We start from the raw sequence: 22,857 nt of genomic DNA, 5'->3' as shown, positions 1-22,857 counted from the left end.
TCCGAATCCGAGTTTCTTTCACACTGTTGTCTCATCACTGCAGCTACAGGATCCTGAGAAACTTAGGTAGAAATGGTGTCTTAAGTGGTTGGGTGGTCATTCTCGGAGGGGTGGTCCCATGTCACTGACACCTCTTCTGCTAAAACGAGGCCCCTGCAGTTTGCCTGGGAAGCAGGACTCGGCAGATCCTGAAGCCTCAGAGGACATTTTATCATCCTGGACACCAAGGCTGTGGGCAGCAGGAGGGGAAAGGAGGTAAGGGAGATCCTCAAAAAATGCCGTGGTTCAAATCAAAACACACCACAGAAGTGACTGGAGGCCTAGCTCTGCTTGGGACCCATGTGCTGCCTTCGGCCTAGAAGCCACAGCAGTGCTTTCCAACCTGCTCCTTGGAGGGGCACAAGGCGATATGTTGAACCTGGCCTCTGCTCACTCCCTCTCACAGGCCAGGCAGGTTGAGAACCCCAACCAGCAAGAACACATTTTTGGACTTTCCTTTGGGGAGCTTCCCTATTTTGCCCTAGGAAACTGAAGATCTGGTCACTAAGTGGTTTCCCAGGTCACACAGCTCATGTTGGCAGGGGAATCTGCTGGCCAAACAATTTCTCAAGAGATATCACCAAAAATAAAATAGGATTCTGAGCTGATTTCAAAAGTGAGGTCAAAAGAGGATTTGGCTTCTCTCTTGCCTCCAGTAACCCATCTGCTTCTGGGCTTAAAAGAAACGATTGCTATTTAAAACAAACAGCCTTACTGAGTTCACATGATCATCTGTTTATTTGGGTCATATGGGGACAATAAACCTGGCATCATTAGGCAAGAGAGTTTAGTAAGGTTTCAGATCTGCTGCTGACCTGCAAAAAGCATCTAAGGGGTCCCCTACTCCCAGGGCAGCATCTTTGCTCTCACTGTGGAGGAGAGAGCAGGCTCATGAGGCAGTATGCAGTCAGTGTTTACTCGGCCCTGTTGCAGTTACTGGAAGGAGAAGAGGAAGAGGTCAATCTGACATTTCAGCAGAAAACAAAAGGGCCATCCATGCACTTCCTGTGTGGGACCTGCCACTGGTTCTGCTGCATCAGAAAAGGCAGAGGTCCCCTGACCCGAGTGAGATGCTTGGCCCATACCTCACACCCCAAATTCCTTATTTAAAACTCAAATGTGCAACCTGCTGAGGTTCCAAGATATCAGAGATGTATAACTGGCACACACGAAATTAGGGACATGTTTATGTCCGAGGCTGCACCTTTACATTCCAGAGTTCAAATTTTATTCTAAAAAATTCCCAATACTTGATACCATTCCTAAAAACTCCCTTGGGTTGGAAGGAACTAAAAAAAGAACGAAGGAGGTTCAATGGATGGAGAGGGACACTGAAGCCTGAAGATACTTATGTAAGATTACATATCATATTTGATTAGAAAACAGATTAATAATATCGGCTAGGATGTCTCAATTTTTCCAAATGCTTTTATGAAACTCCTTCCCTCCCTATGCCTGAATCACCAAGGAGAATTTAATGTAGGAAGGGAAAACAACAAGAGGTAAGAGAACAATTGGGCAAACCCTTATATTGTACCCCAAACAAATGATTTGCTCCAATTCCAATCAAAGGTCACTCACTTGACTCCTTGCCAACATGACCTCTCCACGGTGTTAATCCCTCATCCATTTTCCCCCTGGAGCCTCAGCTGCTCTGTCTAAAGTTTTCTCTGTTCTGATAAGGCAGTACCCAGCTTCCCAACACTTCCCTTCTCTCCAGATGAGAAGAGAGGGCACTAGTAGGGAGGCAGAAAATAAAAGGGGAATCTGTTTTCTAATTCTTGCCCATTCCCTACTGGCTGAGCCTAAATAGCCATGGCCAATATGATGTAGTAGGTTCAAGCAAAGGGTCCAGGCACATCATTCCAACCTCCAGAAGCAATTTTACTTTTCAATTGCCCATCTCATGTTACTGATACTCCCTCTTCAATGAATGTTGGAAATGAAAAGGGGGAGTCTAATTCTATTTCTACATGAAGAAACTGAAGTCTCAAAAAGTTCAAAGATTTCCTGTAGAGCTGGTCAATGGCAATAGCTGAACTAGAACCCAATCCCTGACCCCAGAATTTCCAGGGAAGGAATTATATCAAATCCACAAATGACAAAAAGGTCATCCAGCTGATGACCCTTTGAGTTCTTCCTTCCCACAGCACTTCAGAAACACCTCCAGTTCTAGAAATTGTAAACTGACAGGCAGTCCCTGGAGAGATTTCTACCAAGGACACTACCCTGGCTCTGAATGCTGAGCAAGAAACTCAGGTCCAAGGTACAGAGTAGGGAGGGGCCAAGACATCTGACCATGAGGCCAAGTGGGGCAGTGGGTGAAAAAGCAGCCTGGGAATCTGGGGAATGAAGTGGGGATGACTAACAAGGATTGGGGTCAAAAGGCAAAGGGAAAAGGTAATGAAGTAAAGGAGCAAGAACAGACAGAAATAGAGGCACAAAAAAGAGGAGGGGCTTTCCAGGTCCTAGAGAAGCAAGCCGATACTCTGGAGGCTAAGAAAGCGCCAAGGCCAGTGTCTGGGCTGTCCTGTCTGAGCCTGCACTCCCTTTCTGCAGCAGTGACACCACCTCCCAAAATGGCATTGTTATCTGTGCCAAGACCTCAGGCTGTCTAGGAAAGGCAACCACATCCTCTGGGAGTCTGAATCCAGCAGAGGCCAAAGGGGACACCGGGGACCCACAGCAATGCCAGGCCATGGGAAGAACCGACCCAGGGACAGTTCAGGGAAGAGCAAGCCCCCAACTCATCAAATACCACCCATGTGACTGAAATGCAGAACTCCTTCCTCTAAGGGGCCCAACTCCCTGACAGCACAATACTAAAACAAGTGTTCCGAGCACTCTCTATCCTCTAGGACAGGGCTTCTGCGTGGCTTCCAGGTGGTACAAAAATCTAATTTCTCCTTTTGCCTTCCAGACTCTGTAACAAACTGTGCCCTAGCTCCCAGTTAGCAGGACAAAGGTTTCAGCTGGGAAGCTGAGCAGAGCTTAACTGGCCCCATGATCCATAAGGCAGCCTCTCCTGATGATTTCCATGACTTGCTAAGAGGGCAATGTGATCTTTCACCCTGCATTCAGTTCTGGCTTTGCTTCTGACAAGATCCCTCCATCTCCTTAGTCATCCACAACCTCTAAACTTGCTCCAGAATTGTTCCTCACATGGTACCCGTGGCTGCCTGTGCCATAGCATCCTTCTCCCCTGCCATTCTGGAGCAAGGCCTCTCCTGCACCTCTAAGCCGGGAAGGTACCAGACAGGGAGCTGACTTCCAGTGCAAACCACAATGCCTCTGCATTTCTAATTGGGGGCTAGCCTGTGGCTTCCAGCACTCTCTGGGTAAGTATCCCCCACAGTGGGGAACTCTCTCTTCTTAAGCAACATTTAAGAAACAGCAGCTTCTGTCTCCCATTCAACAGACATCTTCCATTTCTCTCCACCCCCACCCCCCCAGCAGAATGGTCTGGCCTTCATAGGGAAGTCAGGTTTTTCTAGAGAAGGCCCAACTTCCCACAGCTTACACATCCAAACTCTCCTCCTCCTACTTGGGCTAGAAAACACTGCTGGCTCCCCAGAAAGGGAAAAGATCTGCTCCCCCAAGATAAGGTCAGGACAGGATATGGCAGGCAAGACATTTTGAGACCTATTAAGAGCGTGGCCAAATCTTACCAAACTGAAGGCCAGGCTCACTCTGCAAGGAGCTTCAGGCTACTGCCAGGACTCCAGGGTAGGGTGTTCTTCCACACTTCAGGCTTGGCACCCTGCTCCCTTTAACTCACATTTCAAGAACACAGACCCTTTCAAAACAGGGAAAAATTGGGTCTGCAAGCCTTCTGCCTCAACTTGGCTTGTAATGCTCTGGTGGAATACCTGAAGGAAGACCTCTACCAAGGGAGGATGTTAGGGCTGAGCACCCTGCCTGCCTGGCTCCATCACTAGCTTCTGCACACAGTGACAGCTGACATCTGTACCAGGAAAATCTACACGAGAGGACACAATATTCTTTGAACAGCTGCCAGAGATATTGAGAGAGCGTCTGTAAATCGCCTCCCAAAGAACAATCTCAAAAAACAAATTAGTCTGTTTGAGATATGTGCTACTGACAGACACAGAAGAAAGAAAACCCAGCATCAGGTCCACTATAACCCAGTTCCATGTTGCCAAGTTGTCCTCAGGAAATCAACAGTTATTTCACGTTCTCTGATCCAAAAGGTACTTTTACAAGACACTTTTGTTATGACCCTTAATTATCTGAGTTAAAAATACTGCCAGATAAAAAGATTTGGTAGTATGAATTTAAAACTATTAATCTTTCTCTTACCCTAATCTTTAGTCATTGATCATAGAGAGGTGGAAGAAATGTTACCTCAAGTGCCTAATTATCAAATGATAGTAAGAAGTGTTCTCTCTTCCCCATCAACATTAATTAAAGTGCCTTCTCCATGGGATAGGTTAGTAGGATTTAGGAGACTGTGTTAGAGGTAAGGATGGGGAAAAGTGTGTTCTTCACAGAGGTCAAGGCTCCCCAATAAAATGTGAATTTTAGCTCTATTTGGGGATAAAAATATGACATCACACATTCAAGATCTTTCAGCTTAGGATCCTTGCATTAACAAGAACTCTATCCTACTTCCCCAACCCAACCCATATCTAATGGACCCAAATTCACCATTCTATTGTCTTGGATTACTAAAACATCTTTCCTCATCAAAACTACAAACAATCCAATCCTGGCATGTTAACATACACCAGCTAATGTGAACAGAAACTACTAACAAATCCTAGTCACAGAAGGCTGGAGTTTCTGATTAGACCAAGAATCTACATCCCAGAGACTGCTGTGAGATACACTGTCTTCACCACAGTCAAAACATGCTTCCTCCAAAGTACAAGTGCAAGCCTACTAAATGTAGCACTGGCTGCTCCAATTACCAATTAAATAAATAAATTGCTGTTTTAGTCAGTTGGATGAGTCATAGCAAAGCACCCTGAGAGGCTCAGCCTTTAGAGTTCCACAGTATGTTGTGAAGTGAATTTGCAGAACTGGAGGTAAAGGGTCCTCAGAAAGCTCTTTAGTGACATGGAGTTCCTGAAACCAAGATGGCAATTACTCATGTAGCTAAAGAGGTACAAAGAAATCAGGAACTAAGCTCCCAACCACTTGTGCCCTTATGCTATTTCTGGAAGCACAAGTATTTACAGAATCAAAGATGTGCCAAAGACTTCCAGAGGGCACATAGACCCTCTTTTCCAACAAATGGCCTCAATGTGGTCTTATTCTTCAAAGACCTCAAAGCTGGGGGACATCTTGGCCCTTTCTCTTAGCTTAAAGACTCAAGGCTCAATGAAAAATTTTATTTCCATCCAGCCTCCACCTACACCTGCCCGTCCTCCCAGTTCTGCCCCTGAGGGCAAAACACAGCAAGCCAAATGTCCTTCATTACAGCCCTTCAAACACCTCAAGGCAACTCCCATGCTCTCTTTGGGTCCTCACCTGTCTCTCAGTCACACCTGTTTAGATGTTTCCTAAAAATGCAGGCCCTATAACAGAACATGGTCACTGCCTTTGGAGCTTCCACAGTAGCTTGTATACTGGTCATTTGCAGTCTAAGGGGGCAGAAATTACCTTTCAGTTAATACCTAGATGTCTAGCAGCCTTTTTCAAATTCAGCCACATCTTTTCCAAGGTCCACTGCCTTGAAGGGTACTGAAGCAAGGCCGCAGCTTCCCAGCCTAGCAGGTCTTCCCTGGTGAAAGACTGCCCGACAACTTCAATACTTGGTTCCTTCCTTCTGCTAAAGCCACAAGGCAGAGGCTGAGCTCAGTGCCAGCATGAGGTCCTGACCTGGGACAGAACTGTAATACACATCCCAAAGGAGGAGCTTCAGGGACAAAAGGTGATGGCAGCCTCACCACCCAATAGGCAGTCTTGGTCTAAACAGGAAAAAGGAAAACAAACAGGTTTAAAAAACCTGAACAGAGAATATTTGAAATCATCTCTTTCTTGGAGATTTTCAAATTTCTAGTCAGATCTGAAAGTATGTATCCATTCACTGTGTGGTGACGCCCTCCTCGCTTTAAAAAATTTCTTAAAGGCTAATTAATAACAAAAATTAAGAACTTCGCAGTTCTTGATGACAGTTGAGGAAATGACTTATCTGGAAAGCTAATTTTTACTATGTAAGCCATTAAAATATAAAGTTCTTTCCGAAAAAACACCAAGGTCTAAACCATTCTTCCCCATAAGGAGGCAAGTACTCTGGAAGAAAAAAAAGCCACAAATGCCCCCTTGTGGCCATGATGGGGAATGCTATATACTGCTTTGTGTCAAGTACAATGCAAGTCCTTAAATAAGATAATGAACAATTTCAACACACGTACTATGCAGCCACTCTGGAACTCTGGAGCCTAGTCTGCATAAGCAGCTGGCTTCTGTTTCCAAAATAACAGTCTTTTACAAGCCAGAAGTGGTTGGTGTTTAAAAGCAAGCCCATATTAAAGCATTATGTACTAAGAGTAGATTTGCATCCTAACCAATTTCAAACAGGAACATGTCATCCGTGCTTCCCACATTTATATTTCAAGCCCTATGTGAAGGATCAAACATGCTCTTGGCCACGTGAAGGTAAGCGACATGAGCTCTAGACAATCTTAACATCCTGCTGGGAAATCCTCCCATTCCATGAGGCAAATGTGGAACATGACATCCCAAGATGTCATTCCCAAGGCCAAAGCGTATGTCTCGCGATATATACCCCTAGAAGTGCCAGCCAAGACCCAGAAGGTGAAGAATGTTGGGCTTCAGACTGCCTGTACAAGTACAGAAAGAGAACATATTTTTAAAGAGTTCTAATGTCAGTAACGCAAAAGCGGGTATCTTGGGTTTCAGATTCAACAGGGAGATCTTTCCAAACATCTATGCAAGTTGGCACACCTAGTTTCCAGCTGCTTAAGTACTGCTCAAGTGATGTCACCATGGCTAGCTCTTTCATCTGACATTTTCCTATACTACCTGGAAATCTCTGTACAACTTTCAAACCAGGTTATGCCAGACTAAAACCTAAGTCATCACGGGCTTGCAGGGTCTGCCCACCGCGGTGCTGTGACACAGATCTTTGGAAAGGTTTCTGACCCACTAACATAAACTATTTGCTCTCAAAGCTGCTGCATCACAGTACTGAATACCGCCCTTGCAATTGCTATTAAATGAGGTTATTATACTCCAACAGTGTTCGAGACTGGATGTTTTTAGTTATGGAACCAACTTCACTTAACATTAAATATGAACTGAAGGCAGAAAGGGTTCTAAGAAAGTGAGTCAAGGATGCCACGTTAACAGCATCTTTATACTTGGCCTATTTCTTCAAAATACCACTAACAGAAACGGCCAGGGGGCTGACCACAGATCTGGGTTCAATGAAGCCAAGTGACATCAGCACTTTTCTCTCTTTCAAAAGCAGCCTACAGTCTTAGACTATATTAGACCTATTCCAAAGATCTTCGAGAGCATTATCACCTTATTAGGCAAAACCCATGTCAGAGAGAGTAATGACTCAGTAGCCTGCAAGGAAAGGATCATGGACCCTACCAACACCTTCTCAATTAGAAATAAGCCTGGAGCAATTGTACAATTCTGGCTGTATCCCTAGAAGAGTAAGCACACTAAGGGAAGTCACCTGGGGGATTAAAATAGAAGGGAGATCAAACCCATTTGTTCCTGAACAATTTACATTCAAGTCAGCTTCAATATTAACGTTAATCAAAAAATTTTCAAACTCAATTCTATTCATTCCTGATGAATGTACATAAGGGGCAAGAGACTACAGTACCTGTGATCAAACACATGTCAAAATTAAAAAGGGCAAGATAGCGGGGTTGAATCAGACAAGAACAGCAAACAATGCCACGGACAGAGAAATTGGCAAGAATGTGAGACACGTTTCAAGAACAAACTGGGAAACAGTTCCATATAAGAGGCTGATGAGACAGGAAAAGGGGGAGGAAGTTCTGAAAGCACATATGTCTGTAGAGAACAACGGCAGCTATGGTAAAAAGCAAGCTCACCTTCCCTCTCTCGGACAATTACCAAACAAAGGAGAACCAGCACCAGGGCATATCTAGGCAAGCCTGCTAAAGAATGCCACCACACACATAGACCTTTCTTCAGAAAGGCCTGTACATTCAGACTTAATAGTCAGCCTTGTGCTGATCTTATGAGTTTAACAAATCATTTGCTTTGGAACAAAAATCTAAAAAATTTCTTCTTAAAAGAAGACATATTCATCCTCATACCTCCCTCTGGCCCAAGTGGAAGATATGTGCTTAGGCAAAAACATTTTAAAAAACCTAACTAGTTGTTTTATAAATTTCAGTGTTCTATAAATAGGGAAATAATACCAACTTCTCTGAGCCAAAAAGTAGTCTGTTCTTTCCCAAGGAAGCATTTAAAATCAAGAAGGGTTCAAATACAAAAAAGCTGCACCTTGCTTCCACATGATTTTAAATGGAAGTGTAATTCTGGTTTCATTTCAAAAGCCTGTTAAGGGAGAAGTTTAGATACATCCTTACACAGAACCTGGAACAGTCTAGGAACCACCCACAATGATACCAGGCCCCTGGATTAGGAGCCGCAGACCAAGTTCTGCCACACATTAGGGTACTGGTTTATTTTCAGCCCTCTGTCTCCTCAAGGGAAAAACAAAATTCTTTTCCCTGCTAATAACCTACCCTCCAGAGGGAGTTGATGGTGCAGTAGTTAGAATCTGAGCCTTCAGTCAGGAAAATCAAGTTCAACTCTAACTCAAAGATTTACTAGCTGTGTGACCCTAGTCAAGTCACTTCTCTGCCTCTTTAACTGAAAAATGGGGAACATAATTATCTACTTCAACAGAGTGGTTCGGGAGGATTAAATGAGATAATTGTAAAAAGCACTGAGCCAAGTTTCTTGGCACATAGTAGGTACTCTATAAATGCTTGTTCCCTTTCTTCTATAACAAAAATAGCAAACACTGTTTTCTGTTTTAAATATGAACAGCTGTCATTTAATATGAGTACTGCAAACACAAGGAATTATATCCTAAAGTCAGGAAATATGGGTTTAGCCCTAGTACTGCTCTGAAATCACTCCATGGTTCTGATACTGTTTTCTTATTTGTACAATGGAGGGTACTAGGGAAGGAGGGGAGTGAGCAGACTAAAGAGAGGGCCCTCTGAGGTCCATCCTAAGATATGAAGTCACGAGTACATGTTTGTAACAATTAACCAACAGTGCTGGGCAAAAGAAGCTCATAGACACCCCATGTGTGCTCAGAGTGACATTCCCTTGACTTTACTCTAAAAAGTTCAGTGATTGTGCTCTTTTTCTTAGAGGAAGAGGGAGTGATGATACATATGTGTGTGTGTGTGTGTGTGTGTGTGTGTATCTAGATAGATAAAACCTCAGAATTGGAACAATGCAGCCTAGTACATTTAGAGCTGGTCTTGAAAAAGGGAAGTCCCGGTGCTAACTGGCACATGGTACTTAAAAACAAAACCCTAGCTTTCCCAACCCTAACTGAACCCAAAGCATTCTTCCTTGAACACTTGTTTTGAGAAGGTGGTTAAACTAGGAATCAAAATTCTACTGCCAGTAAAAAAATGTGAGGTTGAGTTGACTCTTTTGATCACAATGTTCAATTAGCATCAGTTTACCTGTCAACAAATGAACTCTGTGGATTTAGACCAATACCAATACTCACAGAATACTTTGACAACAAACGTGTACTCTTAGTTTCTGACAACTTCAAATCAATTACAAGCAGTCCCCTGTGAAACAAGAAACAGGATCGACCCTTTTCATTTTTGAATATTCTGTGTGTTTGTGTGTGTATACACATACACCAAATGAAAGTTGGTTGATATTTGTGAATGATTCCAAAATTGTGTGAAATTAATGTTGCAAAAGAATAACACTGTATACAATTTAGAGGAAAGGGTCTCTAGACTTAAAATGGAGTTTACTCTTAGGTTTTGGAGCCAGAGCATCAAGAGCCTTTCTTCTTTTGCTCATTAAGTACATGCTTCCTGCCAATTTCTAATCAAGAAAACCCAAAATGAAGAATATCTTTCTGAGGATGAATTGAACCCCTTTGCTCCTGTGTTCCACCTAGCCTTGACTCACCATCAGACCCCTAAGGTCAGGATCCAGTTGGGTGGAAGGGTCAATCAGAAGAGAACACAAGTGAGCAAGTTCAGTCTTGATGACTCATGAAGACACCCTTGAGCCTGCTAAATTGATCTGTCTTTGGAGTGGACGTAATGAAACCACTTGTCTTTCTAAAGTAATAGCCTTTAGAGAAGACCTGAGGGACTGAGCATGTATCCCTGAAGGCTAAAGTACCTTCTCTCTCTCAAGCTGCCTCAATCTCGGATGCTACACAAATAATCCGATGGCTTGGAGAGCCAGTCTCACACCAAGAAAACCAGATTTAAATCTGTCCACAGTCCCAGCCTTCTGGTAGTTTTTTATTGTTCCTAACATCCAAGACATTTCTTCTGGTGTCACTTCACAGCGATTCCCTGCATCTAAACAAACAAAAATTACCATTCCAGTGGACTCACTAGAATTGTCTTTAAAAAAAAAAAAAAAAAAAAAAAACTCGTGCCAGTGTCATTGTTTTCCCCCCTAAATTAGTAAAAAGAATTCTAAAAAGCAAGCTGCCCTACATCTGACTGTAGCAGCTGTGCCAGGAATTTGTTTGTGGCTAACTAGCAACAAGCCTGAAAATCTGGTTGCGTAAATACGTGCAGAGCTGGTTCATTAAGTCCCTATTCTGGCCCTCAACCCAATGCATCTCTACCACTGTATCCTCGTTTGCCTCCTTCTTGACATTTATTAAACACTTAAACAGATAATGTCCTGAAGCCCCTTGAGAATTTTTCTCTCTTTCAGCCACTGTACTGGCAACTTCTTCAGGAGCATCTACCTCCAATGCGGTAGAGAACGAACCCCTGACACTTTCTAAAACCGCTGTCCTTCCTTTTTTCTCAGTCCCTTCTTCCTCCATTGGCTCTTGGCTATTGTCTGGGTGGTGACTTTCAGGAACAGCTGTTTCAGCTCCACATATGGTAGGCCTGGATGGGGAGCTCTCATCAGAGCGCTTGGCCCACCCTGGGTTATTTTCAATCTCTTTGGGCAGAGGTTTCTCCTCTTCCATAGCTTGAATGAAGTCTTCAGAGGCTCGAGGAACTTCTCTCAACTGCCTCACTCTGTCTCTTTTCTTTCTCCTTAAATGAACCCAAGAGTTTTCTATGGCTGTTAAGAATAGACTAACTTCCTCTTTTCCACAGGGAACCCGTTTATGCTGGACCTATTTAGAGGAAAAAACAGAATTTCATAGACATCAACTCTGTATCCCCTCTCCTGATGCCCCCAAAACAGATCAGGAGAAACATCTTCATCTCCTAAATCAAGTACCTTCAGATCAGTGAGGATTTTTTCAAGCCATGTTGTAATAACTGCTATGCCTTCCACAGTCTCCGAGCCCACAGCAGAAGCTTTGAGGGATAACTCTTTCATTGTGGCTGCTAATACTACAAATGTAATGGGCTTCCTGGGCTTTTCTAGTTTCCTTCTTTTAGATGGAGGTGACTAAAAGAAAAAGAAGAGGGGATGATGGGATTAGGAGATAAAAAGTATCCAAATCAACCACCCATCCACCCCACACCCCACCTTCCAACTTCCCCCACATTAAAGACAATGGAATCTCACTAAGATCTTAATTGATAGAAAATAATTCAATAACTAATAGATAATTCCCTTATGTGCTGTCACCAAAGTAGGCTCCTTTTATTCCATTCAATTACACAGATTTGAATACAAGCATTTGTTAAAAATCTGTACCTCACAGTATGCTTAGGCCCTACAATGACACTTAAGAATTGCGGATACAAAGATAAAATGAAACTCCTTGCTCCTTAAAGAGCAAGGGGGGGAAAGACTATGTACAAAGAAGTAAATATAAAATATATCCTAAATCATTTCAAGAGTGAGGAAAAAAGAGCACTAATGACTGGGACTGGAGTGGGGGGAGTCTCATGCATCTAAGAGTACTTCATTTCAGGAAAGAACAAAAGCTCTGGAGATATAATGTGCTCTTTTCCAAAGGGACCCCATACACCTTGGTTATCAACTTCTATTTTGTGTTTCAATGTCTGCAGAAGCTTTGAAGGAGCCATAGATTACCAGGGTTTGCCTTTCATTACTGATCAGAGTCAGACATATCTTATATTGAATCTTGCAGGACATCAGGAACAATAGCTAGTTAATGAGCTGCACATACTTTAATTGAACAAACCTATGGATTCCTCATCTCAAAATTTCCCCCCCAAAAAAATCATTCATTGGAAGCTTTGTTTTACCCAAATCAAGCCTGTAATCCTGGCAGCTCTTTCTTTCCTCCTACCTCAAAAGCATGGAATCTAAATCTTTCCTGGCCATACCCACTAGAGGGACTCAAACTCCATATTCAAGTTCAATTACGTCACCACATTTTTTCCTCTTAAAAATGGAAACATCTCCCTAGATTAGTCTTATACAAAAGCAATTTAAAAAATACATTTTATGGATATTCAGCACTCCTTCCCTCCCCACCCAAGACATTTCTATATTCAGAATTGATCATATTGAAAACTGGAATATAAAGATGTCAACAAGAATAAGGACATTAGAAACCAAACAGAATGGTACACAAAGACCAGAAGGTCAAATGGTTTTGAAGCACTTTTATTCCAAAAAGAACCTATGTTATTTTCAGACAAGCCAAGACAAAGTCTAGTCCAAGCCCACATTTCACAGAGGAGGAAAAAGAACAAAAAGACCCAGTGACTTTGTTGAAGGTCCCCAGGGTGTTACAAGCAGAATCTCTTTTTACTAAATCAGAATTGTTTTAGACAGCAAACTCCAAGTACAAAAGGGACCTATTATCTGGAGTGAAAAGATAACGGGAACCCACTCTGAGGCTGCAAATTTCTTTCTCCAATACAGACACATGGGAAAAGTCATTGTATTTCTATACGAAGAATTTTTCAATGTAACAATTTCCAACTCTTCAATATTTATCTTTTAAGTCAGTAAATAGATTCAATAAAAGATCATAACATTAAGAAATGCTTTTAAAACAACAACTCAATTTAACTGAGTTTACCAAAAAGGGACGGAAACAGAGGAAACAAGCCAATCAAAAAGCACTCTGGGGAAGTGACAAAGAGTGGATTCTGGGCTGTGCCCAGGTCTGGGCTTGTTAATTAATATTTCCAGACAAGAACAAACAGATTCAAATTTGACATTGAGAGAGTAGTGCAGTAATGACTTAATAGCGCAGCAAAGGAAAAAGTAACCACTTGTGAATATATGTACAGTTTCAAGTATCTCCTGGTCAAGAATATAAAGATACAAGTACTAAACTAGTTACATTGTATTTGAAGCCATAAAAAGTGGGTAACAGAATCACAATTCATATTTCAATTTCAAACATGAGAATGGGTGTGTGAGTGCACATGTGCCACTCCAGTGATTCATTTTGGTTCTTTGAGGTGCTTGAGCAGAATATGGCTAAACATGGAGACCCAGGATGGCAGCAGCAGGGCTTCCTGAAACTACTCCACTAGGAGTGACAGGTCCTGACTCATTTGACTCTCTGAGTAAAGTAAAATTTGCTAAGAGACAGAGCAGAGTCCCTTCCCTGTACCATCACCCCTGCTTGGACACCCCTGCCTCTGGAGGAAAAGGGATGCACACTAAAATCCTGCTAATTTACTCTTCCTCTGTTGTTATCTGCTTTTCCAAAACCTAAGGGAGGTCAGATCCAACAACATAGAAACATTACATTGCTGATGTAGATTTAATTGATAGAACTTCTTCTTGTCCTGAATGGGGCTGATAGGTTACCAGAAATGTCAGATTAGCTAATAGCTGCTTATTCATTAAAAAGATATTTTAAAACTTCAACATTACTCAGAACAATACCCAGCCCCCATCCTCTCCTTCTCCCCCCTTCCCCCACCAATCCATTCAGACTCTGACAGATTGAAAATCCTTATTTCACTCAGCAGGGTCACATTAAAATGCAATCAATAGCAAAAGCAGGTCTTAAGAAACCACCACTTAAATTTATTCACAGAGATCCCTTACATTAGCATACTTTCACGCCTCTTCTCAAAGGTCCAATGAATGGGAAATATTATGGATGGCTTTTGTCTCTCCTCTACCAGCAATTAAAATTTAACTTATTTTGCTAACATCAAAACCTAAAGTCATCATCAGAGATTTATTTCAAGTCTTCAAACATCAACAATCTAGTGTAGCAGGCAAGGTGCACTTAAATAATTCAACATTTTTAAGTCTAAAAATCAATGCTTTACACTGAGTAATCCAATTTAATGCAGAGGACCAGAGCCCACTTTACAAGTGATGTCAGAATAGAAGGTTCCATAATACTGTGCAGCTGAAATCAGTCCTCTGGGTCCTTTGCCTGTTTCTGTCACAATCAAACTGCAGAAATTTAATGGTTTATAACATCATCTTATTAGTTATTTGGTAACACTATTAAGAACACAAAGAATGAGAGAGGGTAGGGAATGTTTACAAAAAGTTAAACTAAACAAATTTTACTTAAATGATTTCTTAAAATCTACAAATAGGAAGTTTGAAGATTCCTTAAACTCCTATTTTCACCATCACTTAAAAGAAATAACAATATCTATGAATGAGATCTACTAGACTGGAACATATGGCTCTGGCCTGGTTGTTATTATCAGCAGCTCCCAAGAAAGCCATGAGGAAATTAAGTGCTCTGATTTTTAATAAGAAGCAGAGAGGAACAGAGGGAAGAAAAAGAAAGTGAGAAGGAAATGAGGAACAGAAAGAGGAGGAAAAAGGGGGGCAGGGGGGATGGAAGGGGAAGGAAGAGAAGCCTACTTGAGGAAAAGCTTGAAAATGAAGACTCTTTGCACCCAGGTTCTGGCAGTGAGAATTGGCAGAAGCAGGAAAATGGCTCAGAAAAAGGACAATTGAAGTGGGAAGGGATACGTCAGATGGAGAGCAAGGAGCTTGGCACCCCTCGAGTACCACTCAAATGCCTCTAAAAGCTGTTACAGGGGGAAAAATAGAAACATTCACCTTAGCAACAAAGGCCCGTTCTCTGCCACTCTTTTACAGATACAGAATATGGATGCTCTTCCTTGAGAGGACAAAAGGACCAGAGCCAACACAAGCATTTCCTGGAGAACAAAGATGGGAAAGTCTGAGTGGGCATAGTTGGCACATTTTATCAAAAAAAGCGCCCACTAAGTGCCTACGCAGCCAAGAAGTCTAGTGTACGAACAAATATTGGAATGAACAAAGAAGAGCTCAGGAAAAAAAGCAACCCCAGTCAATAGTCTGAAGGCAAGCCCAAGAAGGAAATTAAAGTGTATACTGATGGAATAAAGCTACATACTGATTTTTTTTCTTTAAAAGAATGAACCATGCCAGAATTTACTTAACCAAATGCACACTGGCCCCTTCAAAGCAATCACTGTGCAGCTATTCCTTAATTCAAATCTGAGTCATTTAAATAGTATAAGTGAATCACAAAAGAAATTAACTCCAATAGTTTATTGGTCATACCATCCTTTTTAGAAGAATACAACCCTCTTTCTCCACTCAAGTCCAAATCTCATCATGGAACAGGGTTCTTTTCAAAGGTAGTCACCTTAGCTGAAGATCCTTAAAGCACAATTGTGGAAGCTGATTGTCATCTGAGAAACAAGCTAGCTAAGTCAGGAGAAGTTCAGAATTGGAGAAATTAGCCAGTAAGGGAAGAATTTGTTTTTAACACACTATAATTAATGGTGCTAATACTTATTAAGACAAGAAGGGATAGTGATCACTATCAGTGGGAAGACCTTCAAAGAGAAAAAAACCACAGCTCTTTTGAAGACCCAGATTAGTTATTTATCTTTTTCACCAAACATGGCTCTGAATGATTTATGGACCACTTCAAAATTTCAAATCTACCTTCAAAGACCTTAAGATTTATCACCACGAAGTTATATTGTGAAGAGATATCTAAAAAGAAATTCCAAAGAAGTTCTGAGGAACAGGACAATATTCAAAAGGATCATAAATATTGTGAAGTATTTTTTGGCTTGAATAATGAGGGAAAAATGAAATTTAATGTCCAAATTTAAATATAAATTCTTCTCAGATGCCTGGAAAGTATCTTCAAAACGTTCTTCTGAACTATTCTGCTCGGTTTTTTTGGTTTTTTACTTTTCATAGTTTTGTTTACACTAATGTGAAATACAAAATTAAATATACATACTTTTTTTTTTTTTGAGGTAGCCAGCTAAAAATCCTCAACATTAAAATAAATAAATAGGTGGATAGAGAGCCCTAACCCCAAACTATTGACTACAGCAGGTCAGGTATATTAAAAACTGTCTCATGTCATTGTCCTGAAAATAAGGCAGGATGTTTAAAGAGTTGTGATCTGTGATTTCTGATGTTTGTGCTGCAGGGCAATAATCCAAATACATACATGTAGCTGCCAGGACTCTGTAAGAAAGCAGACAAAGCCTAAAAGGAATAAAAAAGGCTTGACCTCTTCCCTCCCTTTTTCTTATATTGAGATTAATGGGTTAAAGGAAACCATGCCAAAGCACACAGCCTGCCCCCATACAGTAACATAATCAATAAAAAGGGAGACTAGAACTGTGCTGAACCTACCCTCGGGCTTTTGCCCACTGGACTGCCCAGTCTGCATGCCCCTTCCTCCTCTCTGGCTATCTCCCAAATTGCCCTTTCCTCAGGCTTCAACCCAAGATGTTAGAGAACATCTAGTTTTCTAGTTTTCTCCATTACAATGATATCACTCAAGATGGCAGTTACTCACATACCACCTTCTACTAAAAAGTCCAACACATAGTTGTCTTTTCTCTCCACCAAAAATTATGAAAAAACTAAGAATGAGGACTAGATCCTAGACATTTCTTTTCTATCCCCTATAAATCTAGGAACACAATAAATACTTGGTGAATTGGAAAGAAAGTTGCCCGAAAGCAGAGTCTTCATAATAGTTTATCTAGTGAACACACTGTGGGACAGTGGAAGGGCCAATAACCTAGAAGCATGAAGACTATCTTCATGCTTGAGTAATTTTAACTTACTCTTGTTTTATATGCCTTTTTTTAAAACAGCATTTTATTTTTCCAAATACATACAAAAATAGATTTCGAAATTCACCTTCGAAAAATCATGTGTTCCAAATTTTTCTCCTTTCTTCTTCTTCCCCTTCCCCTAGATAGCAAGCAATCCAACCATGTGCAATTCCTCTAAACATATCTCCATAGACATGTACGACTTATAAAAAATGAAAAATTCAGTTTAATCATCTAATTCTTTTAATTATACACCATGCAAATGATCTTTTTTTACATTAAATTGGTTCAAGATGCCAAACTTTAGGATAATTCTGAGTGGTTTCTGAAAGCTAGCCCCTAAGTGACAAGATTGCTATACCTGTGAAAGGCTGCTTATGGATCTATGAAAGATCAAATGCAAACAATATTTAACAGTTACATTCAATACAACCTTCTGTACATGCATCTCTATAAGACAGTTAAAGCATAAACAGTTGGGGATAAAAGAACAATGAAAGATTTGGCATTTGGAAAAATTATTCAACAACTGAATAGGAAAAACAATTTAGATAACCAAGCATATTATTTCTGAAGACTCCCACTAAGTGTGCTGCCCATGTCATTCATTCACAGGTTTTGAAGACTTATTAATAAATATATAGCTTGTCTCTGCCCTCAAAAAACAACAAATCCAGGATCATTAAATGATCCTGCTTCTGGAGATCTGGTTACTTCCCACACCAACGCCCTAGTTTCCTCCTCTGTAAAATGTCGGGATTGGACTCAGACCTCTAAGGGCTTCCCAATTCTAGAGCTTGTAGATAGAGCTGGAAGAGCTAATTTATCATTTATGACTTTTGATCTTAAATTTCCATGATCTTTGTACAGACCAAGAAAGCTTCTAATTTCTCCAAGATCTCAAGAAAAATCGGTGTTATCAGTGTTCTAAGGGTTTTAACCCAATTCTTTCTTTCCAGATCTTCTCCCTAGTTGAGTAATGATGCTCCACTCTCATTCTGAGTGGACAGCTGTTCTTTAGCCACTTTAACCCTAACAAATTAACCTCTATCCTGTTTCCAGGAACAACCAACCTCATGGCAATGTCTATCAACCTCCCTTGATAGGAGAACCCTAGAGAAACAAACATAAAAAAAAAAAAAAAAAGATTATGCATAACTCAATAGCTTGTGGAGAAAGGTCAGGGAGATTTTCTTAAAATCCAAGTGTCAAATTTCCTAAAAGGATAGAAAGGTGGCAATTCCCTCTTGGGGTAACTATAGAAAAGGAATGGGCCAAAGAAGAAATACTAAGCTTCTTGTAAGAATTCTGAAAAGAACAGTTGCTAAAATATGTTCCCTCATCAAAAATGATTCTGCAAAAATTCTATCAACATCAGGACCCGTCTTTTTGTTGCTAAGATAAATCCAGACAACAGGATCTACAAGCTTAGCAAAGACACTTGACTTGGCAGTAAAAATCAGATTTTTCTTAATGTTCAGCATCAACAGAAATGAGTCAGTAGGCCCAGGATAAGTGAAAACAGAAGTTGCCGTAGAAACTTGCATGCTTACACTAAAATGGTTAAGGAAAAAAGGAAAGCAAGAAGTAGGCCAATATTTCTGCTTAAGTGACTCTCTCTCTAGGCTTCCTCTCTCTCTCTGCCAGATTCTAAGTGAGGGCTAAGTGAGGTGAGCAATTCTAAACAACAGGGGTGTGAGGGGGGTGAGACTGCTACAAGACAATTCAACCATAATCAAAGCTCAAACCAAACATCCCCTGTTTGCCCGGCCCACCCCCGGGGGAAAGTGGTACTTGGTATGTTCAGGCAAGAGCAGATGCAGAGCCTCACACAGACACACACACATCCAGTGTGCCAGTCCTAAGAAACTGTTGCTGGGTGACTACGAATCAGAAAGTGCCATTTTTCCTGGAGCAGGTGAAGTGCACCTACTGGTACACTTGGTAACATGGGTATTAACTTGGGGAGGGGAGGGTTGCTGAATGCTCTGGCACAGGAGAAACTTAAAACCTGTAGCAAATGATACTCCTTCCTTTGAAGGAGGGCAGCAGCTTGGCCAGCACTTCTCAAAGACAAATTGCAGTGTCTGAAACAGAAAAAGGAGCCTTTGGGCTAGCAGAGACTTCACCAATCCGTGCGCGCGCGCGCACACGCGCACACACACACACACACACACACACACACACACATACACACACACAACTCTGGTCTCTGAGTTAGTATGGGCTCTGCCAGAGCTAATTATCAGCTCTTCTAGCTGGTATGCCAATGGCTGTGGGAAGCAGGTGCTGTTTGCCTTTATGCAGCTGTCGGGTCAGCTTGGGAAGAAAACAGTGCAGTCACACTGCCTTTAACCATTTGGGGGCAAATCTTTTTTTCTTTTTTGGAGGAGGGAGGTCAAACTAGATGATCTCTATATGTTTTTGAGGGGAGGTAATTAGGGTTAAATGACTTGCCCAGGATGGTTGCTTGATTGTTGTTCTTTGTTCTCCAAGAGGATCAAAATGATGTCATTGTCAGAGCTGTTACAGTGTTATCTGACATGGCTGAGCAGACTAGTACATGCTTAGAGTGCTCTGCCCCAGGTCAGACCAAGTAGCCCCTTGGCACATTTGGGGGCTTCTCCCTTTGTGCATCCCCCATTTCTCCTGAGCTAATCCCACTCTGCTTTGCTCCTAGAGCCTAGCCCCCTCTCTGATGAGGGCACGACATGCTGGGTGGTCTTGTACCAGCGTCTCCTGTGTCACACCATCAATTCTAAAGTTCTTCAGAGAGACTCTGAGAATGTCCCTATATCGCTTTTTCTAACCACCTGTGAGCACTTGCCCTGGGTAAGTACTCCGTAAAACAATTTTTTTGAGCCAGCGTACATTTGGCATTCCAACAATGTGGCCGGCCCTACAACAGGGAGGTTTAGTTGAAGAAAGGACCTCAGTGTCCGGTATCCCATCCAGCCAAGACTCTTCAGAATCTTCCTAAGACTATTGAATGGAAGCAATTCAGGTTCTTGGCATAGCACTGATACATTGTCCAGGTTTCATAGGCATATAAGGGTAAGGTCAGCCCAAGGGCTCGCCAGACTTTGAGTTTGATAGTCTAATACCTGTCCTCTCCCACACTTTCCAGCCTTCCAAACACTGAGCTAGCTCTGGCAATGGGTGTGTCAATCTCAGCATCAAAGTGGACATCCCTAGAAAGTATACTGCCAAGGAGAGTGAACTTATCCACAGCATTCACAACTTCTCCATTTGCTTTGATAATTCTACATATGGGTGGTAGTGCTGGCTGATGCTTTCTATACTAAATGCATTATCACTTGCCCAGGGTCACAAAACTAGTAGCTGTCAAAGGTCAAATTTGATCTCAGGTCTTCCTGATTTCAGGGCAAATGCTGTCATCTAGCTGTCGTTCCCCCCTTCCCCCCTTCCTGGGGACAAAAAGTGCCACTTGTGCCCTCCGTTTCAGAAGGAAGGGCCTTAAGGATCTTGGTCTGGTCACAGACAGACAGAACTACTCTTCAGGGCTGCTGGCAGAGAGAGGGAGGCATTAACCAAAGAGACTTTTCCAACCAAAAAATTCTCTATATAAATCATAGAGAGCAAGCACCCAGAATCCATTTGGGCATCCTGCCAACACCTTCAAAGAGCTGCCAAAAGTTGACAAAAGAGAAGCAGGAAACTTTGTTTCAATTCCTGCCCCAAGTCCAATGGTCCTCAAGAGGAGAAAGGAATTCCCAGAACAGCCCTCAAGCTCTCAGGTCATCCATTCAGAAAACACCACCAGTAACACACTAAGTGCTGCCTCTAGCTCTGTTCCCATTTCTATGGCAGAACGGGATCAGACACTTGCCAGCCCAGCACCTCCCTACACCAGCTTTGGACACAAATGAGGAGTCTACACTAACCTGCGCAAGCCTAATGAGGACTGGAAGTCTGAAGGACAGGAATGCTCTTGTACCTCAAGGAAAAGAAGAGGAGTCAAGTGCCAGCCCTAAGCTGAGTGTCACGGACCTAGGAAACACACAAAACATTGTGTGAATGAACACACGAGTGCAGAAGTGTGCTATAGGAGGAGAAGGAAAGGGAACTTTGAGTTCCAGACTCCTCCAAATTAGGCCTATTGGTTTTCCCCCAACAGTGCTGGAGGCAACAAATCACTTAATTAATGGCATGCATTGCACACTGCAAAGCGTTCTGCACTTAAGTGTTAAGGGCCTTGGGTTCAAATTCCACATCCCTGTTTCCTTGTCCATACAATAAAACGGCTTAGTCTAGATCAAGTCAAGGGGCCTTCCTAATCTGAATCTGTGATCCTATGAACCAAACTGTTTTTTATAATGATGTGAAATATAGGAGGGGAAAAATTGAGACTAAAAAGAAAGACACCCCCCCATCTTCCATTCCAATTCTTCCGACCAGCTGACTTCTCTGGCACTTAGTGCCTCAGCCTCTGAAAGGAACCTAAAAGCCAAGAAGGAAATATGGCTACCAATGGCTTCTTTTCTAATGCATTCTCCCATAGCTAAGGGTTAAGGTGGCAGAAGTGCACAAACTGACACTGCAGGAACAGCTTTCCAAATGTGTAGGCTCAGGTCCTTCCTGCTCTCTAAGAATTCAAGCCTAAGGTTAGCTATCTTCCAGAAGCCACTCTGCACGTTCCCAAATGCCTTAGAAGAGGAGGAAAGGCAAAAGGCAACACTCAATAAGGGAATTTTTTAAGTGTACAATTTTAACAAGGTAAAAACTTGCTTTTAAAAAGCTATCTCGACTTTCCAATTTAAGTTAGCTTGGCCTTCATAGCACATATCTGGGGAAGAAGGCCAGCTCAAAGGGCCATGCGGTCTCAGAGGGCCCGCTTTTCAAATGTGACCCACAACAAAGTGTTCAGGAAACAAGGGAGCAAAAGCAGGAGGCCCACTAAGGCACGCCATGACTAAGGCCCACACCTTATGCCAGCAGGATAAGCAGCAGCAGAAATTGGTACTTACGGGCACCGTCACATCATCGTAAAAGCTCCAAGCCAAGGCCCACCTCATGGTGCGCCCCTGACAGAATTCCGTGTGGGTGACTTTTGGGACCTAGGAGAGAGATAGCAGACATCATCAACTAAATAAAGAAATTCAATCAAAACAGCACAATAGACTACAGTGTCTTAATCTTTCCTAAGTAATGATTATAATCAACTACAGATTTAAAACGGGGCTTTGAGGGCATCTTCCCCTACGCTCCAGATGAAGGCAACTCAGAGGTCCCTATGCTTCATCATCCAAACTCAGCTTGTGAGTGAAAAATATGGAGACCGATCCTTGTAAAATGTGAGCTTAAGGAACACAGTGCTGGTGAGAAGCAGGAAAAGGAACAGCAACAAAAGGCAGAAATAAATCCCCCTACTTTTCAAGCCCACCAACCGCTGCCACCTTCACTGTCACTGTGACCACCGAATTAATCCACACAGCCCTTTATTGAGATTTATTTAGGGGTTAAAAGCATCCCGCACTGAATGTCCACATATAAGCTATCTAAAATTTAGCATTCCAAAGCCAATTCCCTAACCACTGAATTCAGACAGCCAATGAACTCCTGCTTCAAGTGCAGCATGGTGTCTTTCCCACTCTAGTCACACCAAAAATGTAAACGGCAG

At 42.1% G+C, this 22,857-nt stretch overlaps 1 protein-coding gene across 1 annotated transcript in view; it reads right to left on the bottom strand.

Annotated features, from left to right (window-relative positions):
- Positions 1 to 754: 754 nt before the first annotated feature.
- Positions 755 to 22,857, bottom strand: part of METTL16 (methyltransferase 16, N6-methyladenosine) — a 57,975-nt gene continuing 35,872 nt past the window's right edge. The window contains exons 9-11 of the mRNA XM_051992140.1: positions 22,205 to 22,294; positions 11,494 to 11,667; positions 755 to 11,386 (exon numbers count right to left, since the gene is read on the bottom strand). Of these exons, the coding sequence (XP_051848100.1) occupies positions 10,781 to 11,386; positions 11,494 to 11,667; positions 22,205 to 22,294 (870 nt within the window). The 3' untranslated portion in view covers positions 755 to 10,780. The remainder of the gene's footprint in view (positions 11,387 to 11,493; positions 11,668 to 22,204; positions 22,295 to 22,857) is intronic.

Source organism: Antechinus flavipes, chromosome 4 (assembly GCF_016432865.1).
Source record: "Antechinus flavipes isolate AdamAnt ecotype Samford, QLD, Australia chromosome 4, AdamAnt_v2, whole genome shotgun sequence".
In the NCBI taxonomy this organism is placed as follows: domain Eukaryota; kingdom Metazoa; phylum Chordata; class Mammalia; order Dasyuromorphia; family Dasyuridae; genus Antechinus; species Antechinus flavipes.
This window is presented reverse-complemented; position numbering and strand designations above follow the sequence as displayed.